The 16,605-nt window shown below is 33.0% G+C and overlaps 2 protein-coding genes, 1 long non-coding RNA gene and 1 pseudogene across 4 annotated transcripts; 3 read left to right on the forward strand and 1 right to left on the reverse strand.

Annotated features, from left to right (window-relative positions):
- The first annotated feature begins 5,481 nt into the window (after positions 1-5,481).
- Positions 5,482-6,142, forward strand: LOC114393193. The gene has a single exon (XM_028354458.1). The coding sequence runs from the start codon at positions 5,622-5,624 to the stop codon at positions 5,871-5,873; it is 252 nt and encodes an 83-aa protein (XP_028210259.1). The 5' UTR covers positions 5,482-5,621; the 3' UTR covers positions 5,874-6,142.
- A 2,345-nt stretch (positions 6,143-8,487) lies between these two features.
- LOC114392219 lies at positions 8,488-9,562 on the forward strand (annotated as a pseudogene).
- A 102-nt stretch (positions 9,563-9,664) lies between these two features.
- LOC114392220 lies at positions 9,665-11,232 on the forward strand. Its single transcript, XR_003662265.1, has 3 exons — positions 9,665-9,757; positions 9,854-10,044; positions 10,194-11,232. It is a non-coding gene; the product is annotated as an uncharacterized LOC114392220 (long non-coding RNA).
- A 384-nt stretch (positions 11,233-11,616) lies between these two features.
- On the reverse strand, positions 11,617-15,942 carry LOC114392218 (E2F transcription factor-like E2FE). 2 transcript variants are annotated; one of them, XR_003662264.1, is made up of 12 exons: positions 15,727-15,942; positions 15,568-15,635; positions 15,435-15,487; positions 15,268-15,345; positions 15,124-15,180; positions 14,906-15,014; positions 13,869-13,936; positions 13,684-13,756; positions 13,539-13,600; positions 13,010-13,415; positions 12,195-12,282; positions 11,617-12,106 (listed from the first exon to the last, which is right to left on the reverse strand). XR_003662264.1 is itself a non-coding variant. In XM_028353271.1 (11 exons), the coding sequence occupies exons 1-11, from the start codon at positions 15,804-15,806 to the stop codon at positions 12,018-12,020; spliced, it is 1,143 nt and encodes a 380-aa protein (XP_028209072.1). In that variant the 5' UTR covers positions 15,807-15,936; the 3' UTR covers positions 11,617-12,017. The 2 variants fall into 2 exon arrangements, 1 of the variants encoding a protein (XP_028209072.1); XM_028353271.1 differs by lacking the exon at positions 12,195-12,282 and having other exon boundaries at positions 15,727-15,936.
- Between the last annotated feature and the right edge of the window lie 663 nt (positions 15,943-16,605).

A 16,605-nucleotide genomic window follows, 5' to 3' on the forward strand; every position in this document is an offset into this window, starting at 1 on the left:
ATTCTCTACCAGCACACCGCAAAGAAAAGCGTTGGCATGTATACATACTTTCGTAGAAGAAAAGAAGAGATAGTGATATACTATAGAGAGAAAAAAGAATATAAAAATTTCTTAATCAGAACCCTAACCGGGACAGGTCAACTCGACCCATTTGGCTTGGACTAACTAGCCCTTGGTCCCATATGTATCCCATACATGCTCTTCTTGTCTGGTTGTCTTCATTTATGTCTCACTCAATTGTTCATATATGACTTTTCTTCAGAAAAAAAAATGTACACGCTCTAGTTTCTTAAGAACATGTGATACCGTAATAATAGAAAGGATCTTACTTGCCAGTACTTGGTGGCAGAGATGCATAAGACATTAATTATAATGAAAATGTATTAATAAAACTTTTTTTTTATATATAAAATGACTTTTATTTCCTTAAGTGATATTCTAAGCATCGATTACCATTTGTCTAATAATAATTAATAGTTGCCTCTGATGGGAACCCATTCATGGACCCTATTAACCAGTGGCAATTGTTTTTTTTTTCAACTCGTCATTGAATTTCTTGCCCCATATCCTTTGCAGTTTATGGTCAGTTTCTTCATAAATCATAACTCATAAACACTGGACACTTATTTAATTTGGACCCTCCTTCTAGGAGTTTCCGTTTTCCTCGCCCTTTGCTCCCATTGGAACAGATCCAATATTGATTTGGGTCGTCCATTCAATTTGTATGTCCCACCATTTATAAGTGAAGGTCGATTTTTCGTCTGGCACGTTGAATCTTACTTGCAACTTCTATTTGTGCTTGATTTGTCCTAATTACAACACTGCATACATACCCTAGGGGTCCAATGAATTTCAGACAAAAAATGGGGAAGAAATGTGTGTCGGTGTGTTATATTTGATTTTGTTCTTCAAGCAATACTTGTATATCACCCGTGTATATACAGTAAAATTAAATAAAAAATAAGTTAAATTATATATATAGATATATTTTAATAAGGAAGATGCTAGAGAAAAAAAAAGTAAAATATAAGATAAAAAAATGTATTTTAATGAAAAAAATAATCTATTTATAAATAGATATAAATTGTTAAGGTAAAATGTAAAAAAGTATTTAAAATATTCATTGAAAAATATTTTCAAAATTATTAAAAAAATAAAATTTATTATATTTAGAAATTATTCAATAATCATTTTTAAGTAGTTAAATATTTAAAAGGGATTGCAAAGGAATACCTACTAAAGATAAAGATAATCAACCAATTACTCTTAGTTAGAAATTAATCAATAGATATTTTTCATCAATTAATAACAATAACAAAAAATTATTTTAAATTAAGTATGTATTTCATGCCCCGTACTTGTGTACTAAATTCACATGATAGAAAGTACGTATTAAATTAATTAGGTTGGTTTTTTATTTAAATGTCTAACGTTTTTTTTTTCTTTTCATGTATATAATTATTAATGAAGTTTAAGAGAGTAAATCACTAATTTAGTCCTTAAAATTATAATGGTTAGCCAAATAGATCCCTTTATGAGACTTATTAAAATTTGGTATTATATATGAATTTTGAAAAATATTTTTTTAAAATCTATAATTTAAAATTAAGAAAAATTATTCCTTTATAAAAACTAATTGATGATTTTATTTAGACTTTATTATTGAAGTGGTCATTTTTTTTATCACCATTTTTTATAAGAAATTTGTTTCTATCACTTTTTTATATTTTGTATATAAGAAGAAATGTCAACGAATGATCAAATAATTTAGCTGACCACTTTTAATAACCTGTTTTCTCTCAATTTTTTTTTCTTCCACAAAACTCAAATTTAAAATCTTACTTAAGGGATGTGAGTTTAATTATACTCAAATTAACACTTGTCAACTTTAAGAGATTTTAATTCTTTTAGAATAAAATATAATTTTGATCCTCTATTTTATACAATTTACAATTTTGGTCCCTTCATTTAAAATAAAGCATATTCCCTCAATTTTAAAAATCTATAATTCACATTTAATCTTTAAGTTTGCATACATTTTTATTTCTTTTATTTTAATCTAATTGAATTTAAGTTCTAACACATTCATTAAGGTACCATAAAAATGATTTAATTGATTAAAGTGTAAGAAATAAATATAGACAAAATTAAAAATTAGACCAAAATCATTGATGGAGTAAAATATAATAACCAAAATTATATTTTGTTTTTTTTTTTAAAAAAAAGAAGTACAAGATTATATATATATATTTTTAGAATTTGTATAATAGTATTGTATTTGGTCCAGATCTAGAAACAAATTTTGTGGCCTAAGAAAAAGTAGTCTAAGGTTTTCTTCTTTTTACTATTGACAACGTATAAGCGGATGTTTCTGGTACTCCCAAGTATTGCTTCATGCTATGTCATATTTTATATAGCTGATTGAACTTTCCAAAATACAATGGGGTACAACGGGAAGCAATAATGTGAATGTAGGAATTTTAGCTCGTATAAGCTGGTTGGTTTACCTTTTTCTTTTTCAGCCCAATTTTTTTAATTCATATTACAGTTCGGATATTACTTATGACATTTCATTATTTATTTTAGTGTACCTAAGTACATTATGGATTGGGTAATTTTTAATACATGTTGTATTGTGAATGGCTCAATTTATAATGCATGGAGTGATAAATAATAAGATGTCTTAAATAAGGCAATTGAATTCTACACCTCCCTTATTGTATCTTGCACCTCTCAATTTTTTAAAAATCTCAACCTATCACCTTTATCTTCTTCTGATCCTTTGCTTCCCTTCTTCCTCTTCTTCTCCAACTCAACTATTCTTTTCGACTCAACTCAACTCTTCTTTTAGGAATTGGTGTTCCTATTTTGAGTTTTGAATCAGTTTCTATAACAAACATTCCATAAGGGTATAAATACTCTTATGAAATAATCCTTCTGAAAGAAAAAAAATCTTATGAAACTCCTTTTTCGTAAGTAAAAATAGAGTTTTTGAAATAATCATTCTAGAAGATACAAAAATGTACTTCTAGAAAGGCTATTTCGGATTACAATTTTTGCTTCTAGAGTGGTTCTTTTATAAGCCAAAATAGTACTTTTTAGAATGTCCTTTCTGGAAGATACAAAATACACTTTCATAGAGGCTACTCCAGATTGTAGTTGTTACTTCCAAAATGGATTTTTCGTAAGCACAATAACGAATTTTGAAACCCCTTTTTTGGAATATACAAAATACACTTCCGAAAAGAATACTTTGGATTTAAAAAAATTCTTTTGGAATGGTCTTTTCGTAAGCAAAAATGGTTTTAAAATAGCCATTCCATAAGCAAAGACCATTCTGAAAACAACTTTTGTTTATGAAAAGATTATTCTAGAAGCATTTTTGCTTAAGGAAATGTCATTCTAAAAGCATTTTTGCTTACAAAAAGATTTTTGATAGATAATTAAATTTGATAAAGGGGGAAGGAGGAGGAAGAAAAGAAAAGAAATGAAAAGAGAAGGGTGAAGGAGTCACTTACCTTCATAGAAGGAGGAAAGACGATGAGGGACTATATGATGCCATTGGGGGGGCTGGGGGGTGTGCCGTTGAGGGAGATGCCATCATGGTTTGAGAGAAGGGAGGTGTTAGGGTTGAAAAATGGGAGGTGAAAATTTCATTAAGAATATTATTGTATTTTTACTAAATAATAGGAGATGCATATTAGAGAGATAAAGGATTCAAGTCCCCTTAAATAATTATCTTATAGTTCACGTTGTTTTAAAATCTGGCCCATAATCTATTCCTTATTAGCCCATACTTTATACCTTAGACTGCATTGTGGCAGTTGCCCAGCCCATGTTTCTTCCCAGTCACCATGTATTCTGGGCCTGTGGCAGTAACCCAGCCAATTAACTAAACTCATAAAGAGACAGAATGAGAAAAAAAAAAAAAAGTCATTCACACGCCTTAGAAAGCATTCTTTGTAATCGCATTTGCGATTTCATTAACTATCGGATCAGACTAACACTTTGTTAGCAGATTCAAAACATGTTATTTTCCTGTATAAACAATTGGATTGTTAATATGTTGCTTGCGATTGGAGATATTTGGTTAATCGGTCGTACTGTGTTGACGGTTAGATAATGATTTGTGCATTTATTTGGGGGCTTTATACTTTTATTTTGTTTTAAGTTTTTCTTTTAAAATTATAAAATTTCAAAGAATGTATAAAATATTTTATCCATATTTTAATATTAATATATCAACTAACATTAATTCTCAACATTTATTTGGGACTTTATACTTCTATTTTGTTTTCATTAGAAACCACTGAAACCGTGTAAAAAATATGAAAAAGTCAAATTAATCAAAAGAAATTTTATTGTTAATGAAGAGATTTAATCGAGTTTATTTTAATGCACCACTAAAATCACTTAAAAAGGTGAAAAAGCTACAACAATTTAAAAAGTTTAATTGTCAATGAAAAAATCTAATCAAACTTGTTTTCACGCATCACTGAAAATCGGATAAAAAAGTGAAAAAACTCACAATGAAAAAAAAAAAAATCATTATTAATGGAAAATTTTAATTGAGTTTACGTTAACACAATACTTAAAAAAACCCACACAAAAAATGTACTACTAAAACCACCCAAGAAACGTGAAAAATCACAACAATCAGACGCTGATTTTAATGAAAAAATTTAGTTGAATTTATTTTCAGGCATTACTGAAATCCCATAAAAAGGTAAAAAGATTATAACAATCAAAAGAAATTTCATTATCAATAATAAAAAATCGAGTTTGTTCTCGAACGTGTGTAAAAAAAGTGAAAAAGAAACAACGCTAAAAAAGAAAAGTTTCATTATTAACAGAGAAATTTGGTTGGGTTTATGTTAAGGCACCATACTTCTCATCTTACAATCTACAACCCACAATATAAGCATCTTTAGCTACCACCAAACTGAGGTAAACTAATCTACTCTGGAGGAATATTTGAGTTGGAGTAATCTTTTTACTCTCGTGTAAATAAAATTTCCTTTTGCTTATTGAAAATAAAAATCCATTCTGGTGGGAGCTTAACTGAAAAATATATACCCTGATGGTCCTTATCTCTCTTATTTGGATGGTGCTATTTGAATTTGACCGTAGTTAAATCACCCAGAAGGTCTCGAATCCATGTATAAAAAACAAAGATTTTGGAACGTAAGCGCAGCCGTGGATGGATTGACCCTATAGCTGATGATCCAAAACTTCCAGAATTATTTCTTAACTTGGTCAAATAAAGTTCTCTAGGAGAAGGTTCCATCCAGACGTCAGTGTTGAACATTTCCCTGTATGTTATCCTTATGATGGATCATAAACTATTAGTCTTCGAAGATTGTTGCAATTAATATAACAAATAAAGGCAATTCCACGTGCCAAAATGCAAACTATTTCCTAACCTAAGCCCTTAACCCATGCATTTGGATATACATATATATAGTTGGTTAATTTCTTGATCTACTAGTATAAAAAGCATTGAATTTGGTTCCTATAGCCTTACACACCCATATATCTTATCATCATTTCCTTTCCCTCAATTGAATTCCAAATCCTAAATCGATCAATTCGGAGGAACTCATCAAAACTTGATCAGATCAATGGATGGGAACAACTACAATTCCTGGGCTGATCAGTGGGATGATGGGCCAGACCCTGTGATGGTTGGTTCCAATAGTTACTCTAACAAAAACAGTAACGGCAACACCGCCAAATACAAGCAAAAGCTCGGTGAGGGTTTTGGTAAGACCAAAGCAGTGGCCTCCACCGGCGTCAAGAAATTGAAGGATGGTACCTCCGTTGGCCTCCACTGGATCAAGGCCAAGTATTCCAAAGCCACTCAGAAACATTGATTTTTAACGCCTTTTTGTAGATTAATTGATTGTAAACTGCATGCTACTTTCTTTCTTTTTCCTTTATCTGGTGTCTTAATTCGTTTATTCTTGGTAGAGTGTAATTAAGTATATATCATCCATGTATATGCATGGCTGTTTCTGCTGTATTAGTTTCCATGTTTGTTAATTATGTTAATTACATACGCCAACCTATATTATTTTCTACTTGTGTGTATGTATGTATACATCCATCTTTATCTTTAAGTCTCAAAAATTGCTTTAATTCATTTGCTTGAGTTTTGACAAGCATCATGGATCTAAGAGATATATGAGCCAAAGAATGCAAACCAGACTGGTTTGAAATGTTCAAAGTTCTTTACCCTGGTCATGGTCGTCTAATAATAAATTAATAGTATAAATAATTGAACTGATACAATTTGCTAAATGAGCAGGACAAAAATGCGCGTCCTTTGTAAAAAGTTTCCTGGTTAACGTTTCTTATACAAATAGAGTTTCAATTCTTTTATATTTATGTAGTTTTTTTTCGTTGAATATATTTATGTAGTAATTTAAACCTATAAAAAATAACGTTTCATACATCTAATATTTTTTTTTATACTTTTAAATTTTAATATCAACTGAGCTGTTTAAAAAACAGCAAATAATCCAAAACAAAATGCATTCACGTAGTATTAAGTAAAATTCATATAAAACTCACCAAATAGAAAGAGGTTTGCATGAAAGGCATTTTGTTTTGGATCAAATACAAGGTATCATCCATCATGTGCCAAAACACCGATAGAGCCGACGAGGGTCAATACCAAACCTTGGGCCTCGGGTAATCTGAAGCCCCTCATAAGCCTAGTTAGAGCATCCTTGGTACTTGCTTACAGCTCCAATATAAGAGTTCCAAAATATGCAATAGTTAAAGGTATCTAAGCTAACAAAGTTTATCTCATGACTGTACCCAAGTACCTTGATTATGAGTTATGACTTACTCGTAATTAAGCCTTGTAAATAGTCTGACAAAAGAAACACTAAGGTTATATTTGTTTTGAGGTATAAAAGTAGAATTTTATAAAAATGAATTTGAAAATATCACATTCTTATATTATATTTGGTAAAGTTTTTGAAAAAAAAAATTCTCATAAATTGTTAATTTCTATGACTGTAAAACATTCATAATTTTCTAACTTCTTACTTCCATAGTAAAAGATTATATCTTACATTCAGTTGAAAATAAATCATTTTCTACAATAACTACCTACTTCTATTTCATTCTTCCTAACTTATTCTTTAACTTTTTAATTAAATAATTTTTTCTTTTAAAATTGCTAAATATCTATAAAAAGTGTTGATGGAAGTGTTGAGAATAATATTTTTTTTAAGAATGTGATTCCTAATAATGCCTTGTTACACATTAAGAATGTGATTCCTAGTAACATACTTTGTAATGTATATTAATTTGAACATCAAAGTATCCATGTAATTAGTACTAATTACCCACCTCTCTTTCACCATTGTTGACACTGTTTATCATTAGATCCCGGACAAAAAAAAAAAGAGGCAAGTTTTAGTCCTTTCACTTCCATAATTAATGAAAAATAGTCCCTACTATTACATATTGCTCAACTTCATAATTGTTAAATGATGTGGTTGTAGCTAAAGTTAAAGTTCATCTCGGCTGCATCAAGATAAAAAAAAATGTATATATATATATATTGAAAAAGAAAAGCCACGTGTCCTCTAGGTCTATTGGAATTTGTGAGGAAAGTTATAATATTAGCAACGATGATGGCGGGCCATAACTCTATTTCACGTTCAGCATGTGTTTGTGGTAAATAAAACTATTATTCAACAAAGATACTGCTTCGTGTTAGAGCAAGTATTCCAATTATTTCTTTGACGTTCAAAGTATCATGAGAAAGATAGTTAATTAGCACGCACTCCCACGCAGCAACTAGCAGTGTCATCTTTCCTTTAACAGACAGAAGAAGATGAGCATCCGAATTCATTGACTTCTCAATCTCATTCTTTCAAGCCTTCAAGCCTTCAAGCCTTCCTTGTGTTGCCAATGCAGGGGATTTGTTTTTTAACTGAATTTGATGCTTTCCTTTAATCATTGGATTGCATTGCATTGCATCCATTTGTGAGTCATCATCCTCTGTTGATGGCTACGTGGAAGGTTGCTCCTGCTTTGGCTGCGGGTTGTGCTGCAATATTGAAGCCCTCTGAGTTGCCGTCTGTGTATGTTTGTTTCCCATGACTCTTTCAATCTTGCTTCCTTCTTTTGTTGCGCGCAATTTTTAGGACGTGTTTGGAGCTTGCTCAAATTTGCCAAGAAGTCGGGCTTCCTCCTGTAGACAAGGTTCAATTTCTAAATGAATTCCAGCTCCATGGGGTTATATCTTGTATTTTTGTCTTGCATAGTTGTGCACAAGGTTTTAAATTGTAGCCACGGTCACAGTTTTGTCAATGCTTCACCTTACGAACAAATGCAGCTCATGTGGTCACAATTGCAGTCACAAAAATAAAATAAAAACTTTGCGGTCACATGCTGTTTTTTAAAACCTTGGTTGCCTGTATTGTTACTGGGATTTCTTTGACTTTGCAATGCTAGTGTGACATTGGGGCTGAAACTTTTCCAACAGATTGCCTTTACTGGAAGCTCTGCAACTGGGAGCAAGATTATGACAGCTGCAGCTCAGCTGATCAAGGTATTTTTGAGCAGTTATCTGTAAGTTATGAACAGTTCGTGTTTCCATTTGTTTTGATAGAACAAAGAACAAAGATACACTCAGAAAGAGATAGGAACCCTTGTGTTTTCTTCATGAATCACTCTAACATAAAATGTGTGGTTTCTTGGCAGCCTGTTTCACTAGAGCTTGGTGGGAAAAGCCCAATCATTGTTTTTGAGGATGTTGACCTTTACAAGGGTCAGTGACTTCTCAAGTATATATGGACAGCACTTGTCTCTACTTGCGTCACAGAATCACATTTCCTTAAATACTGAGTGAGGATGAGTAAATTTTTTTATCTATTTCCTATTGCATGATATAGATCTTTTCTCCATGATTTAAACAGCTGCTGAATAGACCATATTTGGCTGCTTCTGGACAAATGGTCAGATATGCAGCGCAACTTCCCGCCTTATTGTACATGTAAGTTCAATGGATAGATCCTATTCCTTCCTCAACATATGTGCATGTTTAAAAATAAGTCTTTGTCTTCTTTAACTTCAATTGTGGTTGAATTTCTTCAGCACCTAGGTAGAAATTCAGTTGGCATTTATCAGTAAAAACTAAGATACTCTCATTTTTCAGGAAAGTATAGCAACAGAATTTTTGAATAGGATTGTGAAATGGGTCAAAAACATAAAAATTTATGATCCCTTGGAAGAAGGTTGCAGAATAGGTCCTATTGTTAGTGAAGGACGGGCATATTTTCTGTTTCTCATTTCTGCATATATGTCCTACTCTCTTTCTAAAGTAAAGGACAGTTATGCTCTGGTATGCTATCATCATGTTGACCTTATTCAATATTCAAAACGAGAATGTGTTGATAATAGGCTATCATCATTAATTATGAATTATCATCAAGCTGAATGTAGTATGGAATAATGCAAAATCTTCCTTAGAAGAATTATTGGTTAGCTGGCTATATATATTTTTGAGAGGGAGTCAGAGAAGAAAGAACCTTCTCCGGATCATTGTGTATGTTCCTATGATTTAGCTTTCTCTCTGTTCTTATAACTTAACATCTTATTGATATAAGCATACTTTTCTTGAACAAAGGTTATCTAATATTTATATTATATGGTTCAGTATGAAAAGATATTGAAGTTTATCTCGAATGCTAAGAGTGAGGGTGCAACCATTTTGACCGGTGGGTCTCACCCGGAGGTATGATTATACTTTCTTTGAAGGTGTGTTTTGGTTACGTGCTTCTGCAATTCCTGTGGGAATTGAATTTATTTTCTCTCTCAAATTCAATGGCAGCATCTAAAGAAGGGATTCTTTGTTGAACCAACTGTCATAACTGACGTGACTACCTCCATGCAAATTTGGAGAGAAGAAGTATCTGGACCTGTTCTGTGTAAAAACATTTAGCACTGAAGAAGAAGCCATTGATCTAGCAAACGACACTGTGTGAGTTGATGGTTTTCTGTGAACTGACATTAACTTCCTCTGTAAGTTTTTTTTTCCTTCATTTTTGGTTTGATATCAAAGTCATACTTTAACCTTCCCCAGATATGGCTTGGGTTCTGCTGTAATATCAAATGATATAGAAAGATGTGGGCGCGTTACTAAGGTGATACCAATCCTTGCTTCGATGCAGGTTTTTAAGGCTGGGATTGTGTGGATTAATTGCTCTAAACCGTGCTTCACTCAAGCACCATGGGGAGGCATTAAACGCAGTGGTTTTGGTCGTGAATTAGGAGAATGGTATGGTCCTTATTTCCTAAATTAACAAATGCAAGTAACCTCAGATACCTTTCTTTTCTTTTCCTGGATATAATGTCTAACATGCAAAAGAAACCTACATTTATAAGTTGAAGTCATGGATTGTTGAATGCTCAAGTACCGCTCAACTGTTGACAGTTTGTTGACCATCAGATTTTGTACAACCAAATTCAATCAAGGGTCGATAAAGCTGTGTAAGTTGTAACATCGTGGCACTGGTGCAGCCTTTGCACTTTTTAATTGGAGTCATTTTAAATCATAGGGATTGTGATGTATTGACACATTTAAATTAATAATCTTAATATAAAAAAAAATCACCTACGGTTTGAGTGATTTATCCTAATTTGGCATGTTCCTCTGCAACCACACCTGTGAAGCCATGAAGCCATCACACGACCCATTCTTCATTCCAACGAAAAATAGTTTGGACAAAAGCTAGCAGTGCCATCGGAGGTGGCGGCATTCAACGGGAATGTGAGCGGTGGGATATTTGATGAGTAGTGTAGTCATAATGAGCGGTGGCGGAGGAAAAGGAGTGTGTGCAGCGGAAGAAAGAGTGTGACGGTGGCAAAGATTTGTTAGACTTGCTGTGGAGTTTTCTATCGGGGTCATCAGAGGTGGCAATGTTTACAGAGGCTATTTCATCTCGAGGCAGCAGAGGAGGAATGCGACAATGGCAAAGAGGGTAAGTGAAGAGTGTGTGCGGCGTCGTGAAGAGGAGAATGACCACAAAAAAGAAAAAGAAAGATTGTGAGTAAAACATAAAATTTATATTACTAGAATTTCCAAAAATACTAAATCCGTTTTCTGAATTTGAAAATAAAAATATCAAATCAAACTTATTTTCTCTCCTATTTTCTATTTTCTTTGAAAATGAAAATAGAAAATGCACAAGCCAAGCACCATGAAGTTTTCCAAAGTAACCACCATTCTTTAAAGGAAAATTAATCATCTTTCTATTGAAAGACTGGTGCTATCCTTTTAAACACCCACGCCTTGAGATTATTAAAATGACAACACAACATCACACTATAAAGTAAAGTATTCAGATATTTATGGTGGTCCTTAATGTGCAAGGAACGCGTAAATTGGCATATCTTCATTGTTAGATGACTTACCATAGTGAATTCCCTGAAATGCAGAGTTTAAACCCTTGATCTATTCTTACATGTATTCATTTTTTAAACGCTTGATCACTTTTTAGTTCTTGCAAATTAAATACTATGTTGACGATTCTATAGAGGTACAGGGAAAGATTGGTTATCAAAGGATATACACAAATGAAAGGAGTAGATTACTTTGGAAACCTTTAAAACAACTCGAATTTTATTTTCCTTAAATTAGCAGCTCCAGACTGCAGTACAGGAGTAGTGCACAAGATTTCCTGCTACATTAAATAAAGGGTAGAAACTATACAACAAACAAATGTGATAAATAATTTGCAAGAACTGCCTAAGCTGATTCAGTCGGTCAACATCACGGTTGAAAAGGCAGTAAATGGAAGCTCAGCTCTACAAACGCATGAAGAGAATGCATACTACAGATATTCTCTAGTGAGGAAAGTTACACCCCATGTTTGGATTAAAATTTGCAAACTTAAGTTTACACTAGTATCCCAAGTCTTGCTTCTCTGAAACCAAGTTTCCAGACTAAATTTTACTAAATCCAAACATACCTATAGTTTGACTTTGGCATACGTTTACAAAATTTGTAATGGCCTCTTCCTAGCAATTTCTGAGTACCACAATTTCCATGCTTCCATGTAATGGGAGAAGAGTTCTCTCAAGGCTGTTTCACAAGTAAAACGGACATCAGATTCATTAAATTCTCAGCACCCAAAGACTGAATAATAGAGGTTAAATGAGGCTTAGAGCACCTCCGACGCCAGTTCTTACGGTTCATATGTCTAAGAACCAGTTTTTTTATGTAGGATAACGGTTGGAGGAAGCTGACCTATCCCTCGGCTATGAAAAAAATCAGTGTTACTATTCAGTATGAAAACCGTATGCACAAAACACTACAATAAATGCACGCAACCTGGCTCTCACTCGCTCAAAGAGGATATATGCATCAGAAAGCTTTGAAAATCACACAAAGGAGGCACAGCTAGATGCTTTGACCGTGCAGTGGCCTTGCTGCAACAGAGAGGGAGAAGCTTGCAACAATTTTGAGTAAACAAGAGTCACTGGAGGGTGGTTTTAAAAGAGATGTTCTGAGCAGTTATGATGGTGATAGTGATGGAGAACAAGTTAATAATTTCTGGTGTTAGAAACTTAGAATAAAGAGGTTTTAAAATTCATGAGTCACAAAGAGACGCATAAAGTTAATAATTTCAGGTAGTGCTTACACACACATGATTCAAGCATTATCAAGAAAATTCCAAACAATCAATTTATGCAAAATAGAATAACAACGAAGGTGAAGGGGAATAAGCGGGTTAGTGTGTAGTATGGAGGTGAAAGATGGGTGAACAACGAGATGAAACTAAAACAATAATATTCACAAGTCCAAATGATAAGAACTAAATCCTTTTTTATCTCAAAAACATCCTAAAAACCTAAATCATAATTAACAAATTCCTAAAAACTTCCAAACGATCATAAATATGTAAAATGAAAACATGGATTAACAACCAATGCCAAACATTTTCTATCTGCCTGAGCTGTGGAAAGGTTTAATATTATTTATTACCTTCATTTTGATACTGAGGGCTATGTGCAGTTGCAAGACTGCCCCAGTCATGCACCTGCTTCATATTATTATTCTGAGAGGCTCCAACTTTGGGCACGCAAGCTGGAGCGAAAGGACCAAATTCATAGCTCTTTGAAGCTTGTTTTATGCCTTGTTTTAAATTGTTTTCGTCTGCCTCACCCAGCCCACTACCATTTTCCATTCTTGGCTTCTTAGGATTCGGATTCAAGTCCCCACTCGTGAACAATTCCACTTTATTCCTCTCAAAACTGATGTTAGTGATATCACTTCCAAACGCCCTTTTCCTAGAGTCGTTTAGGTTTGATTTGTGAAGTGTCTCATCCCATGTCTTCCCTTCAGAACCGAGCCACCTGAATGCTGGTTTTCGTGTATCCATTGTATGGGTCTGTCAATTTGTAAAATCACAAGAATATGCTTAGTTACACACTTATATTAAACAAAACATAGACAAGGATATGTCAACATAAATAAAGACATAAATAAGAATTAAAAGATTGGCGAGCATCACCTTCTCAATAAGGTTCATGGAGGATAGCACATTTGCGATGTCATATAGGCGTCTAACTTTAGCTGCAAGGCCAAATCAGAGTGTAAGTGAAAAAATGTAAGGTAGTCAACAGATAAAGAGCAAGTTACATTGATCATTGTATTACTTCTCATTACAGACGTATTATGGGCATCCCCAAGTAGCAATTTTGCAGCCTCGTCAAGGGAGATCAATTCCACCTGCAGAGTAGAGCCATCATTGTTAATTTGAACAGCACATCAGCTTGTTACACACGACTAATAAAAAAGATACATGAAATTGGAATGCCAAGAAACTTATGGTAAAACTCACATTAGAGCAGACAAAGAGCTTGACAAAATTCTGGGTAAGCAGAGCCAGAGATTTTTCTCTTCGATTTTCTGCAAAATTTTGAAGCACTATAAACCACATTTGCAAAAACTAAAATTGGTAAACTACGTTTTCATGAATGTTTTTCTAAATATCACAGCCATTTTCCAAAGAAAAGTTACAAGCACGAATTAGTACTAACCAAAACGCAACAGTTGGTGCCGCTGCCAGCAACAAAGATAAACCACAGTTGCTGCCAGCAACCTTTTAACAAACTGATAATTGAGAAAAAAATGCGTACATTTTAGAAATGGATATAAAATTAATAAAACAAAAAATCATTTCTTGAAAATAATATGGAATAAACACACAAAAAACCTCAACGGTTCATTTGAATAAAGAATTTTAATTGAAAAAAATAACTTATCATAAAATTTAAATTTCTTTAATCTAAAATTCATTGTTTAAATTTATTTGAAAAATTTAAATTTTTGAAAAAACAGAATTTTAAACAATTGCCTACATCCTCTCTTTCTGAAAGTTGTCGAAATTTCATTCTCAAACTCGCAACTCTTTCTTGATAACGATGATCCTCTTCTTCAAAAAATATTTCGCAAAACTTCCATTAGGTGCACAGAGGGGAGACACATGGAAGTGCACCCAATAGTCAAGAAAGCAACCATCACTGCCCATCACATGGGAAGGTACTCACCGGCACAGATGATTTGGTGAGATGGTGGTGTCCCAGTTCCCTTACAACTCTCCATCCTAGATCAATATTCTTTTCTTTGAAAGCATCCCAACCATATCTTTTCTTCTTTTTGCATTCATTTTCTTTTATACTCACAATTTAATTTTTTTTTTATTTAAACACAAAATTTTTAAAATAAAAAAATTTCAATTGAAATATTTAAAATTCATAAAATTTAAAATTTCCAAACATTAACTCTGAAATTTGAATTTGAGCATGTACAATAAAACATTTTCAGACATCAAAAGACAAAGTTTGAATTTTTATTTTTTGTTTAGAATATACTTACCATTTTTCAGAGGTTTAGGAAGAGTAGAATTAGGGTTCAACTTGTCACTTTGACTTCCAGTAGCGGCGGGATTGGACTGTGTTTCCTCGTCATCTTCGTCGTCGGAAACCTAAAACACGCCGTCAACAATAAATTAACTTCCCAAACTAAAACAATAACCTAATTATTCCGAAAATAACATAAAACTAGCCACTTTCAGTATTTAGCACACAACTCACTTTATCATGGTTTCCAGGCCCACGTAGGGAATTAGAATTCTCCTTCAACCCCTCTTCCTAATAAACCATAACAAGCGAAAGATTACACCCTTAAATTTTGAAGCTAGCGAATCATAAGTTGATCACATAAAGGAGATTATTTACCTTGAGATCCTGTAGAGTGAGAGGGATTGCGGCAAACCCTCTCCATGTGTATTGATTTTTTGCTTTCCTTGAGAGTACCTAAAACAACATGCACATATTGAATAAATTGAAGCGAAACATGACAAATAAGTGCAAGGAAAAAATAAATTAAAAAAATATGTACAGACCCCGATACTCTCCAGGACATTCACAATGTCATAGATCCGCCGTCTCTCAACACCTGAGAAGAAAAACAAAAGTGTTAGATCGGATAATAGAATAAGCATGGTGAAGAAAAGAAGGAGGGATGAAGAAAAAAACCTAATCGGGTGGCAGCATCGTCTAGGCCAATCAAGTGAACGGTGTCTCGGTTGTACAAGCTCAAGAAACTGTTGTAAAAAAAATAGTAAGAAAAAAGTGAAATCGTGAATTGAATTAGATTGAGGAAGGAAAAAAGAGAGAGGAATAATGGATTATTACTTAGTGCAGAGAAGGCCTAGAGATTTTTGTTTTCTGTTGTAAGTGTAGTGGCGAGAAGAGATGGGATCTGAAGAAGCCATGTAATGAAGAAGATTCGTAAAGATAGAAGGATAGAGGGAGAGAGGGAAAGCATTTTCAGACCGTTATATAGTAAGGAGGGATGGGAAAGATGTTTTGGCGGAGACAAAATTTTGAAAATTGGCGTTTGGATCTCAAACGGGGGAGTCGGAGGGATGTTTTGTTCTTTTTTTTCATTTTCAAATAAAAACAACCAATTAAGCGGGAATCTGTTTTATCAACCGCGATCCGTTTTACCACTCACCACGGGCCCCCTTTTTTAATTTCTTATTTCTTGTTTCTTAGACCATGCTTCTTATTACCTATGGAGTACATTTTTGTAGTTTTGTTTTTCAGACACAGTCACTGCCGGTATGTTTGCTTGTAAGAAAATAAAATGAGAAGGAAAACAAGAAAAAGAGGAATATAACGACATAGAAAAAAAAATTTAAATTGTTTAATAAGAAGAAAATAAAAATAATAATATTGAATTAAAATATTTTATTATTTTTACTATTATTTTTTTTTTTTACTAAGGAAAACAAGTTAACAAGATTATTGCAAATCAAACACATGAATCATATTCAATTTGTAGATAAAAGTGGCGTGCGTCATCAATTTTCTCTTAAATGTGTGTAAGTTATTTTGTATGAGGCTCACGCTTATTTTTTAAAATTTATATATATTTTTACTCTCTTCCTTCCTTCCTTTTTTTTTCCTCTTCATTTCTACTCTACTAAAAAACACGACCTATTTGTCCCATTACAGTTTATATTATTTCATGGTAACTAATCGAGACTATTACTTTTTTTCCAGACAACT

The sequence above is a fragment of the Glycine soja genome, chromosome 17 (genome assembly GCF_004193775.1).
Source record: "Glycine soja cultivar W05 chromosome 17, ASM419377v2, whole genome shotgun sequence".
Lineage (NCBI taxonomy): Eukaryota > Viridiplantae > Streptophyta > Magnoliopsida > Fabales > Fabaceae > Glycine > Glycine soja.